General features: G+C 40.1%; 1 protein-coding gene across 7 annotated transcripts in view; it reads right to left on the bottom strand.

The window, feature by feature from the left end:
* Nucleotides 1-799: 799 nt before the first annotated feature.
* LOC135241925 (galanin receptor type 1-like) overlaps nucleotides 800-16,751 on the bottom strand; it is a 28,021-nt gene continuing 12,069 nt past the window's right edge. For 2 of the 7 annotated variants that reach the window (XM_064312714.1, XM_064312712.1), the window contains exon 3: nucleotides 4,380-7,914. In XM_064312714.1, coding sequence (XP_064168784.1) covers nucleotides 7,597-7,914 — 318 coding nt within the window. In that variant the 3' untranslated portion in view covers nucleotides 4,380-7,596. Of the gene's footprint in view, nucleotides 2,935-4,379; nucleotides 7,915-16,751 lie in introns of those variants that run through there. The other 5 variants (XR_010326170.1, XR_010326171.1, XR_010326168.1 and 2 more) reach the window with 5 other exon arrangements.

Raw genomic sequence — 16,751 nt, 5'->3', positions numbered from 1 at the left:
GATGGTATTAAACTGTTACGCCTTGATTATTCGATGGAGGACAGCCACTACTTGAAAACCGTAGCGAGGGACAGTGACGAGGGAAACGAAAGGCACTTTAAATGAGCTCGCGTAGTGTACACATACAACAGCGGGCAAGTCACAGTAAGCTTCAGATAAGGAAGTAAAGCTCCAATGTACAGCCGTTGGATGAGCGGGATAAAATTAAACCTTCCATCTGGAGCGCGTGGCAGCTCGCGTTAGCTCGCGTAGCCAGACTTACCCAAAGTGCACTCCTGACGCTAAAATACACGCTGCATAGGAATGAGTCGTAATCCATGTTTTCCAAAGGCACTTAAAGTAATGAGTAATGGGATATCCAGCACCTGGCTCGCGGCTTACGTACCAGAGACCGTAGACGAGAAAAACCTGGAAGACATCAAACAATAACATCCTCCTACAGCGTACTGTCACACTGTGTTGACAAGTGCAAGTCCACTTTTTTTAAACAGTTATTTATTCCGGTGTAAAACGGTTAAAACCTGAGAGGACCTGGGAAGAGAAGGCCACGCAGCGCCAAAGACCACACAGGGGGAACCTAGAGAGTGTGTAAATTAATACAGAAGGTCGGACATCTTAGTCGTAGAGCACGCCCCTGAGTGCAACCCGTACTGTGTGCTGGGCGTTAACTGGCGCTGCTATGACAGAGACCCAGTAAAGTTATGACCTCAGTGACAGAAACCCATCCCTTTCCAAATCTGCTCAGCAGGCAATCTTAGTTACCATGACAACCGGGTCATTAGATGATGTCATTTAAAAAAAAAACTAAGGATAGGGAGATGGAGCAACAATGGCGGCCTTCACCACTCTCCCTGTATAAAGCTTAAATTACAGGTTTTGGTGATGTCAATCAATATCAGTTATCCGCACCTCTGTATTTTGAAGCAGGAGTGATCATTATCCTGCTCAGAGCTTAAGAAATTTTCTGGAAGGCATCCACGTCTGAAGGAACAGTCACAGGATAGGGTATTTTTTCCCTTCCTTTTGTTTGTGAAAATATATGGCATTTATATTTTATTACGAGCTCTCTGGTTGTGAAAGAAGTGATTGACTGATGGATTTCTGTGAAGCAGAAACACAATTATGTTACTCAAAAGAGAGGGCTCTGTTCACTGTCACGAACACGAAGGAGCCCATTTATAACAGGCCATACATTCACTGAAAATGCTTATAAAAGGTGAGACATATTGAATGAATGAAACCATTATTGCCTTGAAGGGAATTCGTTTTGCACAAGAACCTATACATCAACACGAAAACAGTCTAACCTTTCAACATTCTGTATTGAGCTGTGAAATACAGTTTTGGTTGTATTTATTTATTTATTTATCAGATATTCACTGAAAACATTTATTTAAAAAATGTATTAGACAGAGCATACCAATAAGACAGGACGGAGTGTAGCACAGTGGGTAAGGAACTGGGCTTGTAACCGAAAGGTCGCAGGTTCGATTCCCGGGTAGGACACTGCCGTTGTACCCTTGAGCAAGGTACTTAACCTGCATTGCTTCAGTATATATCCAGCTGTATAAATGGATACAATGTAAAATGCTATGCAAAAAGTTGTGTAAGTCGCTCTGGATAAGAGCGTCTGCTAAATGCCTGTAATGCAATAATAATAATAAAAGACATAAACTTAATAATTAATCGGTATTATCAACAAAAGATATTGCTGGTTGTGGGAAGCAAATGTAATGTTTGGTATTGTAAAGGTTTCAAAACAGCTTTAATAAATCTTAAATCTTTGGGAATCTTTCGTTAAAGGAGACATTTTGTGTAAATATTGAACACCTTCAAAAGCTAATTAGACCAAAAGTACACTTAATGTAAGTCACTATTTTAAAATAGAATCTACTTAGTACGCTATGCTCTCATAGTGTATTTTTAAATTCTGAGCCATGCCTGTGGATTTCTCCGACTTTGCACGACTTCTTTCAATGGCCCATTTTTATATTACTTTGTGAGTTCAGGAAAATGAACCAGGCAGTGATTCATATGCCTGAAATCACAAAGTAATCTGTAGTTTCGGCCAATTTTTGGTCGAAGCAGACGGCGTCTCGATGGGTAAGGAGAAAGAACCCCGTTGATGGAACAAAATTTTCTTGTACACCTCTCATTTCAACCTTTCATTTCTCTCCCGTGGAGAGAAAATACAAATAAACAAATCCAACTCAAAGTCAACCAGAAGCCACGATTTTGTATTTTTTTAGAGAAGTATAAACTTCAGAGTGTATGCTCTTTCTAGAGGGGCAAGCAATTTCACACCCTGCCCAGAACTATTCCTTCTGTACAGGAAACCTCTCATTACATTGATATAAAAGGAATACAAAGAAATTTTATAAACAGTAATTATCTAAATCAGTTCATAATGAGCAGTTCATTGAATTAAATAGCAAAGTATTGGCATACACAGCAATAATTCAGAGGTCATGATTAACATTTCTGAGGCCATTAAAAAAAATACTAACAGTTACCACAATCCAGCTAGCCTACAACTGTAATTTCCTGCATCTCAGTGAGAAAGGTTTGCTGGCTTGAATAACACGAACAGGGATCTGCACATTTTTGGCATTGTGTAAGCTACTGTATACCACCATCGTTTTCATACTTCCTCCCCTTCTGCTCGTCAGTTCAGAATATCGAATAGTGTTCACGCAGCAGCAGTACGGGAGAGCACAGACAACCAGTGCGATCTACTCCGAAGCGCGCGCGCGTGCGCGACGTCAACTCACGCGTATCACATCGCTGTTCGTGCGACGGACTCGCTCTGGCATCAGTCGGAGGAAGACGCCTCATACGCGGCGCAGCAGACGAACTCGCGGGCATCTGATCCACCGCTGGAGGTGTCTGGTGCGTGATGAGGTGCGGTCATCCTGACTGCAGAAACATCCCAGACTGACGGTAAAAAACAATTTTACATCGCGCCGCAGTGGCTACTGGCCACAATCGGCACTGGCACGCAGTAAATGTCCGGTGTTAATTCAGCTCTAACATGCGAGTCCAACAGCGACCATAAGTAGTTAATTTAACACTGAAGAATTTACTGTGGAAATGCCCTGGAGCAGTAGCTTAACAAGTAATACCCAGCAGCCCTGAAATTACAATATCTCATACACACCAGGAAGCCCCCATTTAGTGAGCATCCATATTGAATAACTGTTGACCAGTGAGGGAAACCCCGATGCTTTACTGAAATAATGGCATTCCTCCACAGGGTCCCTATTTCATTGTGGAAGGCTGCAGAAATAAGGGAGGACAAATTAATTATAAGCCAGAGAGTACCGTCCCATAACCAACCACTGCCAGATGGCCGGGCTTGGGAGACCTCCTGGGAACCAGATTAAAAGTGATGTTGGTGGACCAGCCATTTTCTGGACCAAGGGAAACGCCTCAGTGTCTCAGTCCTACTGCAGAGTGACGTTGACACCGTAGAAGGAGACCACATCTTTCAAATGAGACGTTAAGCCAATATTCTAAATTATGGAGGTCAATTAAACGCCACTAGAAACAGAAAGGGAGTGTTAACTGTCGGGTCAAATTCCCTCTCGGTCACATTCCCACTGGTTCTCTCAGTCCTAGCGTCCCCCTCAAAGTTTATTGACTACAGATCCCTTTGAATTTATTACCTACCAGACCTTGTTCCCGATATTAACTATAAATTAGAAATGACACAGCCAACCTTCCTGGTTAAATAAAATGCAATGATTAATATAGTTTATAATGTTGGACTATGGCGTAGTTCACCAGGGGAAGTCACAGGTAGGGGAATGTCGCTGCAGTCGTAACCTGGATTACTTCAATGCGTATGAAGTTCAATAAATGGGTAGTATATAAACTAAAATATACAAAAATTCCAACAATGAACAAAACAAAACCAAGGTTTGCTGTTTAATCCATAAGACCAGGGTTTGTTCCATTCCCTTGATATCCAGTCAGTTAAACTTTTGAACTGATGTTTTCCTTTATTTATAAAATCTTGATCTTCAGTCCTAAGACACTTTTCTTCTTTCTCCTCTTGTTCTACATTTCCTGCGATTCTTTAACACAGTTTTTTTTTTCCAGCCGAATAACAGTTCTCTTTTATTATAAAAGTCCAGTGTTGTCTGCATTTTGCAGACCTCAGAAGCAACACTGTCAAAACCTTTCAAAGTTTTCGATGCAAGATGTACCATATGAGGGAACCTCTCTCTCACACCTCTGACCTGCTTACTGGTCACTGATGACCTTCAATGACCACTCGGAACAGTGACTTGTCAGGATATCAGAAGAATTAAACTTATTAATAGTAAAGATTTATGCATCTTTGCAGCAATTAAGAGCAGGAACAGGACACGCACGGGCACAAATCAAGTTAACGTTTAATACACCATTTTTACAAGCTTGACAACGTTTGCCTTTTACATTGCAAGTAACATACAATTAAACAGCTCATAACTCCATTTTATGACATAAACCTTCAAGTTTACAGTGTCACAACCATTATAAAATTCTTCATTTGCAGTTTTATAGTATTAATAAGATAGCAGAACTACTGCAAGGTCATTTTTGCAAATGCAAAAGGTCAAAACCATATTTGCATTGGCAATAATGTGAATATTTCTGGCCATTTTAGTAAATAAAGTGGGCTTTATGCTTTCATTTCAGCGTGATTTTCTGTGTGATTATCTGAATTTATCTTAAATGAAAAAGAGATGACTGATGCACAAGTGCGACTTCTGCACTGTATTTTCCGGTGCAGGCGGTCTAGAGCGAAAGAGGAGGGCTGGCGGTGCAGGGTGGTTGGAGTAACATGGATTGCAGAGGTGGTGACACCGGGCTCTGGAATGCCACAAACTGCCAGATTTTCACCACTCCTTAAAATGAGTATCCTAACTTGAGCACTGGATCACCTGCATAAAATATAGCTTATGGACCCAGTTATATAATTAAGACCTTTGACTGTATGGGGTAAAAATAATAATAATAATAATAATAATAATAATAATAATAATAACAATAAAATCCAACAGCACCTCTTGCACTGCAGAACTTTGGTTGCCCCCTAAAGCTGTGCATATTTAACACCAGTTTCATTCAGGACAGAGATTCCCAGTCATGTTCCATGTAGGTTTGCTCATGACGTATAAACCCTAAAGGCTTGATTCAACTACTACTGTCTGAACTGAGCAGGGGTACACCTCAAATAAATTCTCCTTTGTGGCTGAAACAGAGCTGGAAAACTAGGATACGATCTGCCAGGACCACAGTCGATTCAATCTAGCATTTGTTGTTTTACTGAAGTGTATATGTATGTGGGTGATTGTTTAAAATAGCAGTATTAAGATAAATCAATCAACATGTTAAGCTATCGTATAAGCATTCACACACTGAAGCATAAGCATAGGTAAAAGCGCCAAAAACACTGACAGAGAGCCTAATTTGACAAAGTACAGATTCAAACAGGAGATACACTCGAGGCAAAATGTAAGCAGCGAACCCCCTCAGTGGGAGAAGTTATGCACACACATCACATTTGAATACAGAGGCATGGTTCATTTTTAAGTCAACTTTTCCTGACTGGTTGTCATGCCCTACGCCCCTTGAGTATTCAAGAGGTGCACTGTACTATCCATCTCCAATCAGTTCTCAGGCCTCATTCAGGTGCTAGCGTACTGTCCTGTTCTCAACTGACCTGAAGACGATTTTTCACAGAAGCCTGATAAACAATAATCCTGAGGGAGGCAATCCTAACTGGTGGTCACCAACCAACCTTCTCATCTGCTAACCCACTAATACACAGTTGACTAATACACTCGCTCAGAACACAGTGTGCAAGAAAAAAAATACTTTAACCTGGATACATCTGTATACGCTGACATTGGCACGAATATTACACAACTGCTACTGCTTCAGAGTCTGGTTTCCATAAAGCAAGTCCCCCACCATGTTTCCTTTATATATTCCTAAATTTCTTTCAGAGTTCAAAATGTTGTTACGTGAAACTGATTTTTTAGGAAGGGATAAACTTTAAATTTTGGTCTACATTATTGCCTCACCATCTTTTTTTGGGATAAATTTAAAATTTACACTATTATTTTACTCTGAAAGCACTGAAAAACATGTAAAATTCCACTGTTCCACTGTAAATAATATATTCCAGGTCTCTCTCTAAGACTGTTCCGTTAAACATATTCTCGTTGAAGAGGTGCATTTAATTCTCTATAACATTTTTTTCCTTATTTTTTACATTTCATTCCTAATTCTCTGGAGTATTTGTAAGTGTTTGTATTTGAACTGAAGGGCTGTTTGCCTCAGTATTGTCAAAAAGACTTGTAAACATAAAGTATAGTGGCAAGGAAAGGTTTACCTGGATTTCTGCATTGATTGCGCATTAAATGTGGTCTGATCTTCATTTAAGTCACAATAATACACAAACACATTCTGCTTAAACTAATAACACACCATAAATTGCACATTTCATGTCTTTATTGAACATAGTGCCTAAACATTCATAGTTCTGGATAGAAAAGTATGTGGACCCTTGTATCTAGTAACTGGTAGGACCTCTTTAGCTGCAATAATCTCCACCAAATGTTCCTTATTGCTGCCGATCAGACTTGCACAATGGTTAGGATTAATTTTAGACCATCCCTCCTTACAAAACTGCTTCAGTTCATTGATATTTCTTGGATTTCTTGAACAGCCTTCTTCAGGCCGCAACATCTCAAAAGAAAATATTCATTTTCTTCTGTTTAAACCATTATGTAGTTGATTTACTTGTGTTTTGAGTCATCGTCTTGGGGCACAACCCAGCACATTTACATCATGAACCAACACCCTTTCATCCTTAAACATATATATATATGTACATATATATATATATATATATAGATAGATATCCAGGTGCTGATTATGGTAAGTTACAAATCAAAAATGTATAAAGCCAACTATTGGTGCCATAGGGATATGATCAGGGCAATTATCAGGGCAATTTATACCCCCCTCTCTATCATTTTCTTGTTTGGCATAGGAGTTCCAGGTACAGTGCAGTTGTTGTTTGGAATTTAATCAATCAAACATTTTTTTACCTGGACCTTTCAATGCAGAAGAAGAGTTGAACATCTTGGTGCAGAAGGCAGCCTGGGAGAATGTGCAAATTGATTGAAAAGGCCCTTTGAAAGTAAAATACAAACTGGTTGAATTCTCAACACATTTACTCATGAGTTTTTTTGGTTTGTATCTGACTAAAATAACATGGCAAAAAAAAGGTGTTGTACACATAAAACAACTCATTCGTTTGTTAAGTTTTTCAAACAAGAACAACAGTGTATATTTCCCTCCCATTTAAGTAGGTTTACAAAGCAGAAACATATCACTTGTAAATGTATCTGGGCGGCAGTGTTGTATAATGGCTAAGGAGTTGGTCTAACGGTACTTAACCAAGCAAGGTACTTACTGTAACCTGCATTGCTTCAGTATATATCGCTCTGGATAAGAGCGTCTGCTAAACGCCTGCAATGTAATGTAATGCAGCTCTTCAGCAGTCCTCACCAGGAGTCACCAGACTTGCCCCGCCGTTCACAAGTTGGTGGTGGAGTGCGTGGTGGAGAAGTTCTCCATGCGGATGCGCACCACCTTCTCCGCCGGCGGCGGCGGGAAGAGGAGGCGGCAGGCGAAGACCTGCTGGCAGGCCTTGCGGAAGTTCTCCGACAGGAAGGCGTAGAGGATGGGGTTGACGCAGGAGTTGCCGTAGGCCAGGCAGTGCGAGAGGAGGCGGAAGGCGAAGGAGGCGTCGTTCAGCGGGAACCGGCCGAACTCCACCCACATGGCGATGATGTGATGGGGCATCCAGCAGATCAGGAAGGCGGTGACCACCAGCAGGACCGTCTGGGCCGTCTGAGCACAACACAGGAAGGAAGGCACACACGAAAATCAGAGCAGCATTACACAACTCTGCGGATCGTTTCACCTAAATAACCCTCTTTTGTGCCACTCATGCTACATGTACCTCCATTCCAGAACTTGCTGTACTCTGTACCATCGTCCTGCTGTTGCAGCTTGTACTGCCCCCTAGTTCGACTTAGCACAGGTTAGGTCAGAGTAATGTTCACTGTGTGAACTGGACTTTTGTGTGTTCTTGGCTATGAATAACTGTTACAAAATTAGTATTGCACCTTATCGAACCTGTGTTTTGTAGTTGTTCCAATGACCTTTGGTATGCACTTGTTGGACGTCGCTTTGGATAAAAGCGTCCGCCAAATAAATGTAATGCAATGTCACAGGCCTCCCCAGCTTCTTTCAGAAAACTCATTTCATTTCAAGGTCCTCCAGCATTTGTCTGACATTTTCAGGTCTGATTTTACACCTTGTATAAAAAAACACCTGCAACCCCTCCTAACTGTGCGCTCCAAACCACTGTCATTTCACACCCCTGCTGATCTCGCTTCACCAGTTAGCCGCTGCAGCTCGCGTCCAGTTTAAAACCTCGGTATCAGCCCAGAGCTCAGCGAGTGGAACAGCTCTGCAATTACATCTTTAACTAACGCACTCATAATTGCTATGATTCCTGGTAACACCCTGCGGGGGCGTACTCCTCGTTTGCTTTCCAGGAGGTTTTTTTGTTCATAAACAAGTTCATAGTCTTTTGGTTCTAAAATTTGTTTGTCCATCTTAAACTGACTGCTTGGGAATCCATATCCATTCAAGAATACGAACGAGCTACAGAACTCCACTGTTCAACAGACATCTGTGGAAGCAAGTCAAGGAAATTTTGCATTCAACAATGGAAAGCAATGAAAAAACAACAAAATATGCAGCAAGCTTGCCCTTGCACCCAGTCAGTTCTGAAAGAGACATTTTGATGGATCCAATAAATTATTCCTTTCACATTATAAACAGAAAACAGCCACTGGCATAAGCTGTTCATGTCAGTTTTTTCCCCAAGAGACCACATACTTTGAGAACACATCAAAGTGTGATAAAGCTCTCCAATGTTGTTTGGAATTTTTTACACTGAGCGTCAAGAAAAATAAATAAAAATAAATAATAAATCCTCAACAGTGCTTTAAGGCTTTATGGTAGGCTAGCTGGTGTGGCTGCTTTATTTATCACAAAATAACTTAATATGAGGGAGAGTGTGCATTCCTACCATCAAAGTAAATGTTTTTTTTTTTGGTATAAATCACAATTATTGTGAAAGGCTTGATTATATGCTACATCATGCATCTGTCCACCTAGAAACCAACCCAGATCAAAGGCAACAGCCTAGATTCCACTCGGCACTTTCAACTCACCATTAAATGCAAGGCTTTTCCTACACAAGCACAGTTCAGTTTGGATTATTTGTGAAGGAGAAAAACAAAGGCTTTAATTTATTAGGGAGTCAAAAAGTTAAGGATAAATTCTGATTGAATCCAGGCAAGGGTTTTGGCTTCCTGTCAAAAAGCTCTCACAAAAGTATTATTCATTCGCGGCCTTTAAGGTTTGCCGGTGATGTATGCCCAGTGAGGGAAATTTATTGACGTTCTCTTATTAGCAGGTCATTTCAACAGAACCCATCAGCCTTCCAATTTTTAGGTCTTCAAAACCCACAATACATTTGTTATAAAGATTAGACTTTCGCAATGAGATATTGTTTAAGGAGGCTTGATTGATTATAAATGGTAGAATCACTTCAGTGAAGTTTATAATAGCTTCAGCAAGTTTAAGAAGCCAGCCGTTAGTCACCAACAGGATGAAATGCAGATGGTTATGTTACGCTTGTTGATGTTCGCCACCATGCAATGCAAGCTTTCCCTTTGATGGTTACAGCACTTAACGTGTACTCACAGACTACCTCTGACACACTCATAGGACACGGTTACCATTAATATCAATGCACTTAGGGAGAAATTTACATTTCAAAAGGTGTCCAAACTATCAACAATTGTGAGACATCCCCAGTTAAGGTCGGGCATGAGCTATCACACAATTTTTGTTACTGCAGTTCTTTCAAATACTTTTTTTTTTTTTTACAGAAATGAATAATGACTAAAGCAATGTGGAATGAGAAGCTGTGTTTTTTAACCTATGTTAAACCTATGTTAACCTATGTTAAATATTAGCACAGCAAAGTTGGCAACACTCCTTCACGTCCTGCCTCACAAAACTCCAAGCCTTTATAATATTGCTGACATGGGGATACGTTCCACATTGCTCTTATAAAATACTCATCGGCAAACATCCTTATGGACACTGAAAAGTATGGCAAGACTATTTAAATACGACTTTATGGACTATGTGTCCTTACACAAGTTATTTGGTCACTGGTTAACTGTGCATTTACATCAAATATTCTTTCCTTCAGACCTTCAGCTCATAACATTACAGTAGAGGAGGGTTCCATTATTTAACCAACTTATTGCTTATTGATCATCATAGGACAACCATCAAAATTGAATTTCACTATAATTATTCCCGTATATTTACATCATACAATGTTTAAAGCAGCACCTTGTAGAGCCCATATGATCCCATTTCTTTCATATATTTCACTCAAACTGTACAGTATGGTTCCGGAAATAATTTTAGCACAACATATTTCTGTCTAATGCTCATCCTACCCTGTTGATGGCAGTATGCAGCAACACAGGTGTCAAGCTGTAACTCCAGAAGAATAAGTAAAAAATACTTAATTTCCTGTTTTTGAACAGATGTTCCCATAGACTGTATTTAATAACTGAAGAGGATGGGAGGTTCTTTCATATGACATAACCCTTGATCTGATAATCTTATCAGTGACCTTCTATCTTTGGCATCACAGTTTTATTTTTTCCTTCCCTTCCGTTATAGTAAACACTGTTCATCTTTCCACATTGTATTATTTAACAATAGTACAGAGACAATGGGCTTCATTTACAAAACATGCGTACAATCATATTTTGTCAAACTGTGTGTAAGAATGTTTGCACAAACATTTCAGCATTCATCATTTTTTTTTATTATCTGTATTTTTTTCATGGCTGTTTCCTTATGCTAATCTCATGAACATGATTGCACATTAAATTTACAATCAGTCAGAATTCGTCATCTCATACACCTGGGATATGTACAAAAACAAAGGTCTGCACATGCGTCATGAATTCCATATTGGTTTTTCATAAGAAGATTTTTAAGAACAAAAGTAAGAATCATTTAAGAAAGGTTTTGTAAATGAGGCCCATTTTTTTTTAATCAAAATTTTATTGTATGCATTCAATATGTACAAATCATGATGCTGCAAAACTATAGAATTCCATCCTTATCCTGACAAGATGCAACTGAATATCAGTAGAGCCATTATTGCATTAAATCCCATTACTTTCTGATCTTTTTCTCCTGCACAGGTGTGTGGATGCTTAATATGCATGTCGTCATCGTTTTTCAGCTTTGCGAATGACCTTGCTCATATGCTAATTGGGAATCACTAATTTTGTCCGTTTTATCAGCCTCCCAGATTAGCTCAGAAAAACCCTGTTTATGGACCTAGAAAATGCAGAAGAGCACACTTTATTGATAAAGAAAATAAATGCAAGGATGAATTTTATGAAAGCCTTTTCATGTGAGTGTATATATGAATATTTTGTTGGGGGAAAAACAAAAGAGTGGATGAAGACATTTAAAAAAAGTCTTTAAATTGACAATGGCATGTTAAAGCACTTTGTAAGGACTATAAAAATGTGGGGGAAATGCCATTGCTTCATGGACATATACAGTAGTAGAAAGCATTGTAGTCCCTTTTTGAGTAATTAAAAAGTGGGAATCAGGAGTATCGTATTTTTCTGTTTGGATTCCCTATTTCTGAAATATGTCCGGCACCCTTGGCAGGCAAAGGATAAACAGAACTTATTCCCTGAACTGAAATGTCAGATGGAGAATGCATATTTTTGAGAAAGTAGGAACCTGGAATTGTCAACATACTACCAGAACAACGGTTACAGTTTCCATAGCTACTAGCTACAAAAATCTATATCGTGCTTGTCCCCAGATTCCCTCATGGGTATAGAGTCAAATTGCTGTACTGACACCACCTGCCAAACTACCTGCCTAACTGCCTGCCAAACTAACAGCCAAACTACCTGCCTAACTTCCTGCTTAACTTCCTGCCTCTCTACTTCTTCTCTTGGACTCCCTACCTCTCTGACTTCCTTGCTCTCACTGCCTCCCAAATGCACGTACGCACACACACATACAACTGCGTCTTGTAATGAAAAAGAGGAGGCTATCGTCCTAGAATTTTATAGGTTCCCCTTTGTTCAGCATCTTCAAAGACCAAGATTTTCCCTTGGTATCCTGGCCTGGCTTTCAGATAGACAAGACAATGGACACAACATTCGAGACTTCTAAGGCATTTTATAGCCTCTCATCTATCCAGAGGGAGAAAAACTTGGAATGGAAACTTCGGGAGACTGCCGACAAAAAGTATCTGACAAACTTTTGATGGCATGCATTTCATTTGATTGTTACTAGACAGAAATTGGATTAAAACCAATCACGCTCGCCCTATAAGAACATTACGCAAAATGCATTCTGTGCAGCTAATGTCAGTATCCAATCAGGTGTAAGGTAACAATTATTTTTTTTTAAAGACAAGACCACACAGACTTGACAATATGCTGCAGAAACTGCTGTAATGTTCCTCTACACGTTTACAAGTATTGATTCTAACTGAGGCTATTACCGTGGACCAATATTGCAACCAATATGGAGGGGTTAAAAAGAAGATGACATTCAACACCTGTATCGCTGTCTCACTAGGGTTTCTCTGCATGAAAGGTAGAATTTATCCCGGAAAATCCTGCAAGACGTTGCAGTTTGAGTGAAAGTACAACATGACTCTGAAACTACCGACTGCAGGTAATCGCAGTGTGGGAATGCTGAGTGACTGCGATATTGCGTGGAGAGAAATAAAAAAAATCAGCCCGCACAAAATTGGGTAACAGTCCCAAACATTGTACATTTCACATGCTGAAGAGAAAACTGAGAAACAAGCAGGAGCTGAAGATGGCTGCAACACAGGCCCGACAGAGCTTCACTTGGAGAAGATACTCAGCACCTTCTGTTTTCTATGGGTCGCAGGCTTCAAGGAGTCATTCCATACAAAGGATATGCGACAAAGTATTAAACAAGACTGCTTTAATTTACATAACATTGATATGTCCCAAACACTATGTTGTCTTGAAATGCAGCTGAGGGGCTATGTATCTGTAATTTCTATAGAGTGAAACCAAAGTGTATATTAATACCCTTAAATAAAAACTGAGAATGCTCACTTTTTGATTGCAAATCTTTAAAAAAGAAAAAAAAAAAAACATCTTTGTCCTAAACATTATGCAACGCATAATAAAGGTTGTATGTATGTTGACTTGAATGCTGCGATAGGGTACTGACAGTTGGCACCCATACCTGACAAAAGGCAATGGATGGTATTTCGCTTACATTTACAAGCTGAGTGAATAATAATCAACAATTGACCAATATTGAGCAAAGCACGGTCTGCTGGGTGGATAATCATCCTGTTAAGGTATTACACTAGTGTACGGATAGGCCCCTTGGTCTGGTAGCAAATCCAGACCATGCCAGAGCCAACTGTGGCTAGTAGCCCCACAGAACGAAACACAATATGCACTAGCACCGCCCAGGCAAGATGGTAGTGTGTGGTCACACACCAGCAGCCTCCACCAATTGAGAGGGAGCCTGCTAGCCGGTCTTCTGTGCTGCATATGAAGCATCTTCCTCTGACTTGTGTGTGTGTGTGTGTGTGTGTGTGTGTGTGTGTGTGAGCCCAACTTGAAAACTGTGTTGTGAAACAAAGTGGTGGATGATATCACGTGCTTAGGAGGAGAAGACACGCTCGTTGTCTATGCTCTCCTGACACAGCAACTACAGTAAGTACCGGAGCGTAAACTTGACCTGACCGGACATTCCTAACTAGGGAGGAAGAGGAAAAAGCACTTAAAAAAAGCTTTTCAAAATTAAGCAATGCTGTCAAAAGTTAGGAGGCAGAAAATAGCACACAAGAAAAACAGTATGTATGAAAAAAGCAAGCTAGCTGTACAAAAAGAATGAAAGCTCAATGTCAAGCATCCTAGCTTCAAAAGCAATAAAGGAACACTTTATTTGCTTTATTGAAAGCCAAATTTCCAGACGTCATTCCAAACAAACTCCCAATGCAGCGTATTTCCACTCAAATCAACACTATTCGACTGCGTAAACAATAAAAAGAATATCTGATCTCCGTTTTAAGGACCATTTGGCACTGGAAACATCAGCGGACCTAAAAAAAAAAACAGGCGCCTTTCCAAGAAATGGCTTAAAATAATAAATGCAAGAATTATATTCTAAAAAATTATTTTTAAAAAATAAATAAATAAATAAATCACAAGCCAAGCCATGATTAAACGACAAATGACACATTCTCACGAGGTAGACAAAAGACAAAAGGATGATTCATATCTCAGATTGCGGTGAGCAGTCGTCTCCATGCGCTGGACGTGATTGCCTGCTTATTATGGAAAGCTACGGTCTCCTCTTGCGCGTTGAGGTTTGGCACAGCAAGCGCTTGACACTTATCTGAGAGGGGCCTGCTGCAGAGGAGGCTGAGAGACGTGACTGGTGAAGTGGTTTGATTCTGCGCTTGACCTCGCCAGCTGCGCAAGATCAGTTGTTTTGTGGCCCACGTCTAATTTAGGGGATCTAATTTAGGGGACCATCCAAACACACACAAGTACTGTACAGCAGTTGTTTTACATCTGGTGTTTAATTGTGTTTAGCAGTTCCCGCAACTGATAAAAAATTGACCTGTACTAAACTGACCTGTACTAGAAATATTCACGAACTTTTTAGGACAAAACGCACTGTGCTTGTAAGTGTATGAGAAAAAATTCATTTTAAAAAATTTGATTGTGGTTAGTATAAACTAAAACTGCGATGCAATATACATATTGTGGCACGATCACACAAGTCAAGGGAGAGTTTGAGGTCACAAAAAAGTCAGAGGCTGATTAATTCAAAATGACTTCACTACGCCGTCACATTTAAGAGATCGATTTCTACCATTGGCTGCAAGTTGTTTAATCATTCCAGTCAGTTATACGAGGCTCACACAGACATGCCACTAACACAATTTTCTGATCATGAAAGGAAGCTGGGTGGCTATGATCATTAGCCAATAGAGAACGAGGTGATAATGTTCAGCGCTCTGTCTGCGCAGAGGTCACAAGGCTCCTGAAAAACCCACAGCACAGCATCTTTGCTAATGGCTCACCAACGGAATAGTGTCTATACCCCCATGCCATATGTATTAATAATTAAAGGAGGCCTTTCCTCATTAATTTCTCACCAATTATGTCTCTTTGTACTATGTACTGTCAGTTCTGTGCAGTCTGCATAAGCACTTTTATTAACTGAGCCACTAAAAAGTACCAGGGGTACTGCTTCTATAAAGCAGTAAACCCAGGAATAAAGGTTATGCTGATATTTTTAAGTCAGTCTCACAAGGGCTGCAGATTTCGTGGGAGCTTGATATGCCAAATATTTCTGCTGGTGTCAAGCGCTAAACTGCAAAGATTGTGTCTACACTCTTTCTGCCTCTTATGTCATCCTTGGTTATTCATAGAACACTGAGACAAATTTAATCCATAAGGAACACATTTTTTTATTTTTACGGGTAGGTTAAAACAAGCTTTGAATCTCGATCATATTTCTCCAGATCTCTGAGACTCTGTCGTGTATGATACATATGTTGTGTTCATTGGCAAAAAGCTACTGCTACTTTTATTATTATTATTATTATTAGTAGTAGTAGTAGCAGTAGTATTATATCTAGATGTTTTATTTACATGGAAATAGGGGAATATGATGAAATGTTTTCCTTGAAGCTCATATCTATTTAAAGCCCAAACCTCAATTGTTCATCAGTTATTTTCCTTGTGTTCTGAACATTCTTCTGGACCCTTTATTTAAAACATTTTTTACAAACATATTTATTGTTGGGGTAGCTATGGTGGCATGTAAAATGTGAGACCAACAGAGGCATTATTAGTTTAACTGTAAGAGTGCCCCCCCCCCTCGCCCCCACGAGTGTGCATATGGTCTGGAAATGTGGTAATCAGTGCCTGGCTCTGGCAATGTGAAGGTCTGGAGAGGATCAGAGAGCTGAGGCTGTGGACCGGTCAGAATCTGGATCATTCCGGACAGGAATCCGGAGTCACGGGCTTCATCTGGCCTTTGCGGTCTTTTTGGTGAACATCAATAACAGTACAGTGAGCCCTCCATTCACTAATAACTTTAATTTTCACTCATTTTAGAGTAAAAATTACTGCTGTTGTCAAGGGTTACATATTTTCCTTTGATGCACTGGAGTTCTAGTCTGAGAAAATAAGGCTTGTGTGATTAGGTGGATAAATCAATTTTTTCCCTCCTTTTTTTGTCCCTCATTTGGAATGGGTGAGCAGCCGTCTCTCGGGGCGCTGCAGCTGAACGGACAGCTCTCCTCCAGAGCACTCACCTCCAAGCTGGCGGCCATTTTGCACACTGAATGCCTCAGCGCTGTGAGAGCAAGACGCACTTATTCTACCGTGTGTCCCCTTTGCTGTCCCGCAGGGAGCTGAATAATGGCTTAAGGAGGCGGTTTTACTTAGTAAGAAGTAGAACTTTTTGAGCAAAAAGACGCAAATGAGAACAACTGAAGAACAAAAACATGCGGTGTTGCGTGT

Source organism: Anguilla rostrata, chromosome 16 (assembly GCF_018555375.3).
Source record: "Anguilla rostrata isolate EN2019 chromosome 16, ASM1855537v3, whole genome shotgun sequence".
Lineage (NCBI taxonomy): Eukaryota > Metazoa > Chordata > Actinopteri > Anguilliformes > Anguillidae > Anguilla > Anguilla rostrata.
This window is presented reverse-complemented; position numbering and strand designations above follow the sequence as displayed.